The following is a 13,252-nucleotide window of genomic DNA, read 5'->3' as shown; positions in this document are numbered from 1 at the left end:
GCAACCTCCACCTCCTGGGTTCATGCAATTCTCTTACCTCAGCCTCCCGAGTAGCTGGGATTACAGGCGCTCACCACAACACACGGCTAATTTATGTATTATTAGTAGGGATGAGGTTTCACCATGTTGGCCAGGCTGATCTTGAACTCCTGACCTCAGGTGATCCACCCACCTCGGCCTCCCAAAGTGCTGGGATTACAGGTGTGAGCCACTGTGCCCAGCCTCTCATGGGTTTTAATTTGCATCTCCCTAATGAATAGTGATAGTATGCATCTTTCTCTTGCCATTCATCCATCTCACTTGGTAACGTGCTTGTGTTCAAATCTTTTGTCCATTAAAAAAATTGGGTTTTCTTATTATTAAGTTTTGACAATTTATATTTTCTGGATCCAGGGGTCCCATTATGAGACATAATTTGCAAAGATTTTCTCCCAATATGTTGCTTGTCTTTTGATTTTCTCAAGTATCTTTCAAAAAGTAGACATTTTTAATCTGGATGAAGTCTAACTTATGAATTTTTCCTTTGATGGATTGTGCTTTGGGTTATTAATAGAAATTTTTAACTAACCCGGGGTCACAAATATTTTCTCCTGTACCTTCTTCTAGAAGTTTTATTATTGTAGATTTACATTTAGTTCTATAACCTATTTGGAGTCAGTTTTTATACAGGTTGTTAGTATGGACCAAATATCTGTTTTCTCACATATTTGAATGCAGTTGTTCCGGTACCATTCATTGAAGACAATTATTTCTTCATTGGATTGCCTTTGTACTTCTACCAAATCTCAGTTGTCCATAAATATGTGGGTCTACTTCTGGGCTTCCTATTCCATTGCACTGATTAATTTGTCTATCTCTGTGCCAGTATTGCATGGTCTCGATAACTGTAGCTTTATAATAAAGTTTGAAATTATTTTATGCTAGCTCTTCAACTTTGTCCTCCTTTTTCAAAGTTGCTTTGGTTATTCTGGGTCCTTTGAATTCTCATATGAATTTCAGATTAAACTTCTCAGAGTTTAAAAAGTGTTGAGTCTTCTGATTTATAAACACTGTATATCCCTTCATTATGTCTTTATGTCATTATTATTTTGTCATTTTCAGTGTATAGGTCTTATATATCCTTTGTCGGATTTATCCCTAAGTATTTCACTTTTTTTTTTTTTTTTTTTCTGTGACGGAGTCTTGCTCTGTCACCCAGGCTGGAGTGCAGTGACACGATCTCAGCTCACTACAACCTCTGCCTCCCGGTTTCAAGCTATTCTCCTGCCTCAGCCTCCCAAGTAGCTGGGATTACAGGCGTGTGACACCATATGTGGCTAATTTTTGTATTTTTAGTAGAGACAGGGTTTCACCATGCTGGCCAGGCTGGTCTTGAACTTCTGACCTCAAGTGATCCACCCACCTCAGCCTCCCAAAGTGCTGGGATTATAGGCATGAGCCACCGCGCCTGGCTGTATTTCACATTTTTTATGCTACTATGATATTTTTAAATTTGATTTTCTTTTTCTTTCTTTTTGAGATGGAGTCTTGCCCTGTCGCCCCGGCTGGAGTGCAGTAGCATGATCTCAGCTCACTACAACCTCCACCTCCCAGGTTCAAACAGTTCTCTGCCTCAGCCTCCGGAGTAGCTGGGACTACAGGCACCTGCCACCACGCCTGGCTAATTATTTGTACTTTTAATAGAAAAGGGGTTTCATCATCTTGGCCAGGCTGGTCTTGAACTCCTGACCTCGTGATCCACCTGCCTCGGCTTCCCAAAGCTCTAGGATTACAGACATGAGCCACTGTGCCCAGCCTTGATTTTCATTTATTCATACATAGAGACATAATCATTTCAGGCCAGGCACAGTGGCTCACACCTGTCATCCCAGCACTTTGGGAGGCCGAGGTATGTGGATCACTTGAAGCCAGGAATTTGAGACCAGCCTGGCCAATGTGGCAAAACCCCGTCTCTACTGAAAATACAAAAATTAGCCAGACATGGTGGTGCATGCCTGTAATCCTAGCTACTTGGGTGACTGAGGCATGAGAATTGCCAGAACCCCGGAGGCAGAGGTTCCAGTGAGCCAAGATCGTGCCACTGCACTCCAGCCCAGGTGACAGAGGGCAGAGTAAGACTCTCAAAAAAAAAAAAGAAATGTAATCATTTTATGCATTGATCTTCTGTACTTTTTAATAAACTAATAAGTTCTAGTAGCTTTTGTAGATCCCATTGAATTATTTGACAATGATTATGTTGTTTGACAATAGAGAGTCTTACTTCTTCCTTTTCAGTCTTGATGCTTTTTTGTTTCTTTTTTTCTTATTTACTGCACCTGTACAGCATCTGGCACAATGTTTTTGTTTGGTTTGGTTTGGTGTTGTAAAGAGAGAGGATCTTGCTATATTTGCCAGGCTGGTCTCAAACTCCTGGTCTCAAGTCATCCTCCCCGCTTGGCCTCCCAAAGCGTTAGGATTACAGACATGAGACATCACACCCCGCCCCAGCACAATGTTAAATGTAAGTGTTGCAAGTAAACATCCTTGCCTCCTTCCTGATTCTGTATTTAACATGCTTTTTTTCTCTTGATAACTTTTATGATTTTCTCTTTATCACAAGTTTTGAGCAATTTATTATGATGTGCCTTGGTGTAATTTTCTTCGTATTTCTTGTGCTTGAGGTTCATAGACCTTCTTGGATCTGTGGGTTTATACTTTTCATCAAATTCATAATCTTCTCCACTATTACTTCCTCAAATAATTTTTTCTGTCCTAATATCTTTCCACCCCTTCAGGGACTCCAGTTAGACATACAGTAGGCCACGTGAAGATGTTCCACAGCTCACTGATGCTCTGGGTCGCGGATTTGGTTTTTGTTTTGTTAGTCTTTTTTCTGTTTTATTTTGGATAGTTTCTGTTGTTGGGTCTTCAAGTTCAGTAGCCCCTTTTTTGGCAAAGTCTCCTCTGCTATGCATCCCATGCAGAGGATTTTTAAATCTCAGACATTGTAGCTTTCACCTCTAAAGATCTGATTTGAGGGCCAGATGTGGTGGCTCACACTTGTAATCCCAGGAGTTTGGGAGGCCAAGGTGGGTGGATCACTTGTGGTCAAGAGTTTGAGACCAGCCTGGCCAACATAGTGAAACCCTGTCTCTACTAAAAATACAAAAATTAGCTGGATGTGGTGGCGCATGCCTGTAATTGCAGCTGCTTGGGAGGCTGAGGCAGGAGAAGTGCTTGAACCTGGGAGGCAGAGGTTGCAGTGAGCTGAGATTGCACCACTGCACTCTAGCCTGGGTGACAGAACGAGACTCCATCTCAAAATAAATACATACATATAAGCATAAAATAAAGGTTTACTTTGAATCTGTTTATATTTTTGCCTGTCTCTGCTTTACATGTTTGAAATTTTCTCCACCCTTTTCAATATATAGAATACAACTATATTAAATGTTTTAATGTCCTTGACCACTAATTTTAACGTATATCATCTATATCAATTATGGTTTGGTTTCAATTATTTTTCTCCTCATTATGAATTATATTTGCCTGCTTTTCTGCATGCCTGGTAATTTTTTATGGAGTGTTAGATATTGTGGATTTTACCTTTTTAGATACTGGATGTTTTTATATTCCTTTAAGTATTCTTGGACTTTGTTCTGGAACACAGTTAAGTTACTTGGAAATAATTTCATCCTTTTAGGTCTTGCTTTTAAAATTTGTTAGAGCCAGGCACAGTTGGTCATGCCTGTAATCCCAGCACTTTGGGAGGCAGAGCCGGGAGGATCACTTGAGTCCTGGAGGTTGAGGCTACAATGAGCCATGATTGTACCCTTGCACTCCAGCCTGGGCAACAGAGCAAGACCCTGTCTCACAAATAAAAAATAGGTAAAATAAAAATTGTTAGGCATCGCAGACCAGCATTTAGTCTAGGGTCCCTGCTATGAAGGCAAGACTCTTCTGAATAGCCTCCAGAATGCCCTGTGAATTATGAGATTTCTTATCCTGGCTAGGGGGAACGAGTACTATTCACAGCCCTTTTTGAGCTATAGGTACTGTAGTCTCTATTCCTTTCAGATCGCTTTTTGCCCTGGTCTAAGGTAGTTTTCTCCATATGCATACACGAATCAGTGCTCAGCTGAAGACTTGAGGGGAACCCTTTGCAAATCTCCATATCCTGTTTCTGTGCTGCTCTCTTCTATTTGGCACTCTGCCCTGCCAACTCTACCCACCTTGGTCAACCTGGACTGTCATCTTTGTCTACTCAACTTAGGGAGTTCACCAGGCTCTAACTGGATTTCCCCTCTCTGCACCATGGCCTAGAAATTCTCCCAGGGCATTAAGCTCAAACATTTAATGGCTTACATCATTTGCTTGTCTTCGGTCAGGGATCATTGTCTTTCTTTGCCTGATATCCATTGTCTTCAAACACCATCATTTATATGTTCTATCCAGTGTTTTTTTGTTTGTTTTTTGAGATAGGGTCTTACTCTGTTGCCTGGGCCAGAGTGCAGTGGCATGATTTTGACTCACTGCAACCTTGACCTCTGGGCTCCGGTGGTCCTTCCACCTCAGCATCCTGAGTAGCTGGGACTACAGGCATACACCACCATACCCAGCTAAGTTTCTGTATTTTTTGTAAAGATACAGCCTGTTGCCCAGGCTGGTCTCGAACTCCTGGGCTCAGACCACTTGCCCACCTCGGCCTTCCAAAGTGCTAGGATTACAGACATGAGCCACTGTGCCTGGCCTTGTCCAGTGTTTTAATTGTTCCTGGTGGCAGATAATAGATCCAGCCCCTTTTACTCCATATTGGCTAGAAGCAGAAGTCCCTTCATTACATGTTTAAGATAAAAGTTATTAATTATATAGTCAAACTTACTGATTTTTAGTTTATGGCTTTGCCTCTGGTATCTTGCTAAGTAATTAAATATTCACTTGTAATTTATTCTAGAAGTTTTTATGGTCTCATTTTTACATTTAAATATTTATTTCTTCATAAAATGATTTTAGTCTATAATCCATGTTTTCCCCCCAAATCCATAGCACTTAGCTTTATTCACATGGAAGCCAAAATATTCTAAAATTTATAATGTGTTTTGGTGATTGAAAATATTTTAATTATCATAAGTTTAGTTCATAGGTCTTTTTGATTTTCTTAAAGACAGTCTCATAATTTGCCTTCTACATATAGTCTCCAAAAAGGTATATCTTTGATTTAATCCATTGATTCTTTTTTTGTTGTTCTCAGACATAAGCAATAAACTCAAAACACTTTTTGAACTTTTCTTTTTTTTTGAGATGGAGTCTCGCTCTGTCGTCGCCAGGCTTGAGTGCAGTGGCACGATCTCGGCTCACTGCAACCTCTGCCTCCTGGGTTCAAGCAATTCTCCTGCTTCAGCCTCCCTAGTAGCTGGGACTACAGGAGCGCCACCACACCCAGCTAATTTTTGTATTTTTTTAGTAGAGATGGGGTTTTACCATGTTGGCCAGGATGGTCTTGATCTCTTGACCTCATGATCTGCCTGTCTTGGCCTCCCAAAGTGCTGGGATTACAGGCGTGAGCCACCGCGCCCGGCCACTTTTTGAGCTCTTATTTTGTGCTTTCATTTACCTGATTGACAAATAGCTGGATTTAAGTTACTTTCCCAGTAGTATTGATGTAGTAACTTTATAGTTGATTATTGGCATCCATGGACTGGCAGGATGACTGCCTAGGATTATAGGTGCATTGTTGGCGGAGGGATCCTTTTTCCCATATAAACCTTCAGTGGTTCCCCTTTCCCTCAGGATAGAGTGTAAACTTCTTAATATGGTTTAAAGGGTCTTTTGCAATTTTCCTTGGCTCAACACCAGCTTCATGTTTTCTCCTTCCAACTCTCCCATACAATTTGTATTGAATGAACTAATTTTATTTTCCCTAAAAAGGCATGCTTTTTCACGTCTAAGTCAAAAACAGGCTGAGTCATCCTATAATATCCTTATATTAAAAAATATTTACTTTCCCCTCATAATCCAATCAGTTAAAACCATTTTATCATTTGTGTCTTTATAATTTAATGTCTAAAAGTCCATTTGACTCCTAAGCCCTTTAAGTATAAGGATCACATCCCATTCTACCTCCAAAACTCAGTACAGGGTATGGCAAATAGTGAGCATTCAACAATATTTGTTGAATGAAAGAATGAGTTGGGTAAGTGGATGGATCCTTAGGTTGATGACCTATGTGTACTAGTGAACTAACTAGACTATGAAGTAATGTATGTTGTCACCATGGCTGCTATGTCTCAAGAAAAAAATACCTCTTAGCACTATCAGTTTTACTTAATTAATTACTTTCTTTTTTTCTTCTCCTAGCGAGAGACCCATTGGCCCATGTTTTGAAAAATAGTTTTATTGGCCAATAACGAAATTTCTGTCCTGGTTATCTAGTTGGTCAAGGAAGAAACACCAACTATCCTGTGATAAGTGTAAATGTTGGCATAAATAAATGATTATCTGGGTATGAGGGCAGAGGTTATTTAAAATGAAAAATATAGATGATTGATAACATTTCTATATTTTTCAAAAAATAAAAAGAATCTACATCAAATAAATGTATGTAACTAATGGCAGATCAATACATGAGCATGTCAAAATGATATCCTTTTATTAATAGAAAATTTGATTTCAGAATGTTTTATGTAGCAGCAGAATAACTTGCCTCTTTACATGGGCATTTAGCCTAGCCTCCAAGTGATAGTAATTTCTTCTAGTAGTCAGTAAAGAATTGTTTAGTTGCCTCTATTTCTATATGAATATACCACATGTCAATCAAGAGCATGGGCTTTGCTGTTAGATCTGAGTTTTAATTGCAGTCCTGACAAATACTGGCTTTCTGACCATGTGGAAGTAGTTTAGCCCATCAAAGCCTTAGTTGGTTCTATAAAATTAAGATAGTAAAGTCATTATATTATGAAGCTATTGTAGGGATTAAAGGAGATAATATGTATAAGGTTTTAGTGCTGCTTGACACATAGTATTGATTAATAAATACCAACCGTTATTATTTCAACATTAATTACACCAAAATGAATTTTTGTAATATCTCTACAATATAATTTACATTCTATACCCTTTACTCACTTAAAATGTATAATTGAATGATTTTTGGTGTAGTCACAGTTATGCAGTCATCACCACAATCAATTTTAGGACATTTTCATCACCCTGAAAAGAAAGCCTGTATCTTTTAGCTATTACCCTCCAAACCCCCCATCTCTAAGTAACCAATAATCTACTTTCTGTCTTTATAGATTTGCCTATTCTAGAAATTACATGTATATGTGTGTATGTGTATATGGAATCATACAATATGTGGTCTTTTGTGACTGGTATCTTTCATTTGGCATAATTTTTACAAGGTTCATTCATGTTGCAGCCTGTACCAATACTTCATTCCTTTTTACTGCTGAATAATATTCCATTATATGGATATACCACGTTTTGTTTATTCTTTCACCAGTTAAAGGATATTTGGGTTTTTCCATCTTCTGGTTATTATGAATAATGGTGCTATGAACATTTGTGCACAAGTTTTTATGTGAACATATGTTTTCATTTCTCTTGGGTGTATGTATGTACTTGGAAGTGGAAACTCTGGGTCAAATGGTAACTCGGTATTTAAGTTTGTTAGGAACTGCAGGGCTGTTTTCTAAAATGACACAGCCACCAGCAGTGTTGGAGGGTTCTAATTTCTCAGCATTTTCATGAACACTTATCTTACTTTTTGACTATCACTATCCTAGTGAGTATGCAATGGTATCCCACTTTTAATTTTTGTTTCTCTAATAACTAATGATATTTGAGGATCTTCTCATATGTTAATGGTCATTTGTATATCTTTTTGGAGAAATGTGTATTCAAATCCTCTGTCTGTTCTTTTTTTTGAGGCAGAGTTTCCCTCTCGTTACCCAGGCTGGAGTGCAATGGCGCGATCTCGGCTCACTGCAACCTCAGCCTCCTGGGTTCAAGCGATTCTCCTGCCTCAACCTCCCTAGTAGCTGGGATTACAGGCATGTGCCACCACGCCTGGCTAATTTTTTGTATTTTTAGTAGAGACAGGGTTTCTCCATGTTGGTCAGGCTGGTCTCGAACTCCCGACCTCAGGTGATCTGCCCGCCTCAGCCTCCCAAAGTGCTGGGATTACAGGCATGAGCCACCACGCCCAGCCATATGTCCATTCTTTATTTGGGTTTTTTTGTCCTTTTGTTACTGAGTCATGAGACCAAGAGACTTTTTAATATTTGTATGTATTTGTATTGCCACCAAGTAAAATGTGTTAGAAATAATTTAATGGCAAACCTTATTTTTCTACAGGTACTGAAGATTTACTCCCCAAAAAAAATTGTCAATGAGAAATAAAGCTAACTGTGATATCAAAAAGCAGAGCCTGCTCTACTGGCCATCATGCGTAAAGGGGTGCTGAAGGACCCAGAGATTGCCGATCTATTCTACAAAGATGATCCTGAGGAACTTTTTATTGGTTTGCATGAAATTGGACATGGAAGTTTTGGAGCAGTTTATTTTGTAAGTACTTAAAAGAGTCGTTTAGATAGATCAGATTAAGAAAGGTTGGACTCTAAGCCTGGCACAGTGACTCATGCCTGTAATCCTAGCACTTTGCAAGGCCAAGGTGGGAGGAAAGACCAGCCTAGGCAACATAGCAAGACCCTGTCTCTACAAAAAACTAAAATAAAATAAAGTTTGAACTCTACATGTTCTCTACACATAGCTATTGCTTGTAAAATAAGCTTGATTACAGTGATTTTTCTATAAATTAAGTGATATCTACCATAGAGGCAAATAGTCATTGCCGAAAAGCCAGTTCCAGAATCCTAGGCTTTATTCAATTCAGTGGTATTTATATCAACTGACTCACCTATTAAAGTAGTATAAGAAAGTTAAGAGCTTCGGCCAGGTGCGGTGGCTCATGCCTGTAATCCCAGCACTTTGGGAGGCCGAGGCGGGCAGATTACAAGGTCAGGAGATCAAGACCATCCTGGCTAACAGGGTGAAACCCCGTCTCTACTAAAAATACAAAAAAAAAAAATTAGCCGGGCGTGGTGGCGGGCACCTGTAGTCCCAGCTGCTTGGGAGGCTGAGGCAGGAGAATGGCATGAACTCGGGAGGTGGAGCTTGCAGTGAGCCAAGATTGTGCCACTGCACTCCAGCCTGGGCAACAGAGTGAGACTCCGTCTCAAAAAAAAAAAAAAGTTAAGAGCTTGAAGTTGAGCTTTGTGCATTTCCACTGTATGCTAAGCTCTTTCCTGCCTCAGAGCCTTATATATGCTATTCCCCCCACCTAGAAAACTCTGCACATTACCTCCCCATCCCTGTCTGTTCATTCTACAAGTTTTACCTGAAGTATTACTTTTGCAAGATACCCTTTACTATTCAAGACTCTACCCCTTAATCAATACTTTATGATTTCATAACATCTTGTGCTTATATTTTGTTGCATTTATCACGGTTATAATAAAACAATTACGTATACGATTTTTTGCTTTATATATGTCTTTTTCCCTAAATAAGAAGTGTCATGAGGACAGGGGTTATGTCTATCTTGTTCATCGTTATATTCTCAAGAACTAGTATATGTCTGACAGTAGTAGGAATTTGATAAATACTGGATGGATGGATGGATGGATGGATGGATGGTGGATAGACAGATAAACAGATGAACAGACAACTATTCAGAGAAAGGGACTGACAGTGATTTTTAGTGGCAATCATGTCAAGTCAGTATTTTCGGTTAAGGGGTACAAGGCTGTACCCCTGGAATCAGTTTTAGTTCCAAGAATGTGACTGTCTCCTGATGAGAAAGACAAATAGCCAAAATTTTAACACAGCTTATTCACCTGAATTCATTACATAAAATACAGTTTGTTTTTTTTTGTTGTTGTTGTTTGTTTTTTGAGACAGAGCCTCGCTCTGTAGCCCAGGCTGGAGTGTAGAGTGCAGTGGCACGATCTTGGCTCACTGAAACCTCCGCCTCCTGGATCCTGGTTCAAGCAATTCTCCTGCGTCAGCCTTCCACGTAGCTGGGATTACAGGCATGTGCCACCATGCCCAGCTAATTTTTGTGTTTTTAGTAGAGACCGGGTTTCACCATGTTGGCCAGGCTGGTCTTGAACTGACCTCGTGATCTGCCCACCTCGGCCTCCCAAAGTGGTGGGATTACAGGTGTGAGCCACTGTGCCGGGCCCTGTTTTTTGTTTTTTTTGTTGTTGTTGTTGTTTTTTAAGATGGAGACTTGCTCTGTTGCTCAGGCTGGGGTGCAGTGGCGCAATCTCAGCTCACTACAACCTCCACCTCCCGGGTTCAAGGGATACTCCTGCCTCAGCCTCCTGAGTAGCTTGGATTACAGACACCCGCCATCATGCCAGGCTAATTTTTGTATTTTTGTAGAGATGGGGTTTTACTATGTTGGCCAGGCTCGTCTTAAACTCCTGACCTGAGGTGATCCACCCGTCTCGGCCTCCCCAAAGTGCTGGGATTACAGGCATGAGGCACCATGCCCGGCCAAAATATAGTTATTTAATTTAACAAATACTTCCTTAAGCATAATAGTCCATTAAAGCAAATAATAAATTAAGTACTAATTATTACCTACTTCTCCAAACTTGTAATCAAATAATTTCTTTGTAATCAAACATTACTGACTCTTCCTTTTAAGTGGTCCTTTATGTTCTGCCATCTGGATAGGGCTTATCTTTAGTTGTCCTTCCAAATGAGATTTTATGAATTGCATCTTTACTTTGTCCTTTTGCTTCCAGCCAAATCTTCAGCCTGGATTTTCTCTAAACTGTTTCTCAACCGTTGTGTCTATGCTCAGCCCTACCATTACTTCTGCTTCCCTCACTACCATCAATAACTTGGCTCCCACTGAAGTATATTTTGTCATTAAATATGATAAAAGATTTTTCTGGCTGAAAATGGTGCTAATTTCGGCTGGGCGCGGTGGCTCACGCCTGTAATCCCAGCACTTTGGGAGGCTGAGGCGGGCGGATCACGAGGTCAGGAGATCGAGACCATCCTGGCTAACACAGTGAAACCCCGTCTCTACTAAAAATACAAAAAATTAGCCGGGCATGGTGGTAGACACCTGTAGTCCCAGCTACGTGGGAGGCTGAGGCAGGAGAATGGTGTGAACCCGGGAAGTGGAGCTTGCAGTGAGCTGAGATTGTGCCACTGCACTCCAGCCTGGGGGACAGAGTGAGACTCTGTCTCAAAAAAAAAAAAAAAAAAAATGGCAGCCAAACCCTTCTTAAAGTGCTAATGTTTCAGAATGACTACAGTAAACCAAGGATGCTTTGAAACTTACTGAAAGCCATTTATAATGGTGGCAAAATGAGACCTACCTTATACTAGGCTGCAGAAGACCTAGTGGTTTATTTGCTTTTGGGGCTAAGCCCTGTCTTTTTAGCTAGAGTGTGTGCGTTTTTGAAGATGACTATTTCTAATATTTCTTTACAACTCTAAAGGCTGGCACGATCTCATTTACAGTAGGCACTAAGTATATATTATTTGTTGCTGATGATAGACTAGAGAAATGATACAGGTACCAGAGTGGCATTGATAAATGTAATCATTAACTCTATAGGGCCTGTATATAAATGTGAAAAGTACAGGCCTATGTACACCCATAAAGCACTAAAAAACAGATTAAAAGAGAATTAACTGACACTGTACTACAGAACTTATGGAAAGCTTTAACCTTTTATCTGTAGTGGTCACATCAGCAGTACCTTAAAAATGGATTTTCCTGTTGGCCAAAGTAATATTTATATATGTTGCTTCTTACTCCCTGCTAATAGATTTTTCCTTTTGTTACTTGTATCATTATAACCAGGAAGACTCTGCTATCTCTTACTTGGACAACTATGATTGCCTGCTTTGGTCTCTCTTCAGTCTGTTGTGCATACCTCAATGAGCTTGAAAAAAAAAATGTAAATCTCATCACATCCCCTTTCCCTATAAAGCCTTTAGGGGCTCTCCCTCGTTCTTAGGCCGAGATCAAAATCCCTACTGTAGCCAGCCCATAAGGTCCTTCATGGTCCCTATCTCTACTTGAGCTATCTTCTCTCTCATTCTCATTGCTAAAGCTCTGATTCCTTTCTTCTGATCATCCTTCCTGGAATCTTGCATAAACTGTTCTCTCTCGAATATTTCTCCCTTCTATTTTCACCTTCTTAACTCCTGTTCATCATTTAGCTCTCAGCCTAAACCTCATTTCTTCAGGGAAGGCTTTCCTGACCTCCCTAAGTCACACCCAGCATTGTTGGTTCTCAAAGTAACACATACCGTTCTTTGTGGCACATACCAGAATTGCAGTTTTACATTTTGTCTTTTATCATTTTATTTTTGTTATTGTCTATCGTCCTAGAGGAGAGCTAGGTACTGGGCATATTAACTCACTATCTTATCCCTAGCACTTAGCCCAATTCCTGATAAATTGTGGGCAGCTAATAAGTATTTGTTGAATGAATGAATGATGAAGAACTCTGAGAACTTGGTACTGCTAATTAGTACTTTTCATAAGTCGTAGTCATGCTGGCAAGCCATAAAGACCAGAGTCTGGCAGCTGGTATTTTCATACCTCAACACTATAATTCTGTTCGCCTCTGTAGGTCACAGCTTTTACACTGAATGCTGCCAGGGAATAAACTTAGTGTGAATTGTAAGCTGGAACAGCTCTTGTAAAATCAATCAGCTGAGAGTGTATGTTATGTTCAGAGAAAATAGAAATTATTAACTTGGTGAAATATTTCTGTGTGTTTGGATTTACATAAGTAATTTTGAAATTTACATCATTGGCTGGGCGTGGTGGCTCACACATGTAATCCCAGCACTTTGGGAGGCCGAGGTGGGAGAATCACTTTAGCCCAGAAGTTCGAGACCAGCCTGGGCAACATAGTGGGAACCTGTGTCTTAAAAAAAATTTTTTTTAATAAAAAATAAATTATCAGCATTAACAAATGAGGTAGTAAGAAACTGTACTAAAGGAAAACAAACAAAAAAAGGACTGAGCATGTTCATTTTTGTATTCACCTAAACACAACTCTAAAGTTTGTAGGTTTCTATATCACCTTTGTTGAACTCAGTATATTATCCATAACCCACCTAAAGCAAATAGTTTAATTCTATCTTTCTGGATATAATTACCTTTTAGTTGGGGTTCAAAAAATAGGGCAAAAAGAAAAGCTTTTTCACTTTTAAAATTTTTATTTAT

At 39.7% G+C, this 13,252-nt stretch overlaps 1 protein-coding gene across 3 annotated transcripts in view; it reads left to right on the top strand.

The window, feature by feature from the left end:
* Nucleotides 1–13,252, top strand: part of TAOK3 (TAO kinase 3) — a 223,683-nt gene that overhangs the window by 111,366 nt on the left and 99,065 nt on the right. For 2 of the 3 annotated variants that reach the window (XM_003274452.2, XM_030821486.1), the window contains exon 3: nt 8,338–8,547. In XM_003274452.2, the coding sequence (XP_003274500.1) occupies nt 8,428–8,547 (120 nt within the window). In that variant the 5' untranslated portion in view covers nt 8,338–8,427. Of the gene's footprint in view, nt 1–2,372; nt 2,501–8,337; nt 8,548–13,252 lie in introns of those variants that run through there. The other variant, XM_030821484.1, reaches the window with a different exon arrangement.

Source organism: Nomascus leucogenys, chromosome 10 (genome assembly GCF_006542625.1).
Source record: "Nomascus leucogenys isolate Asia chromosome 10, Asia_NLE_v1, whole genome shotgun sequence".
NCBI lineage: Eukaryota > Metazoa > Chordata > Mammalia > Primates > Hylobatidae > Nomascus > Nomascus leucogenys.
This window is presented reverse-complemented; position numbering and strand designations above follow the sequence as displayed.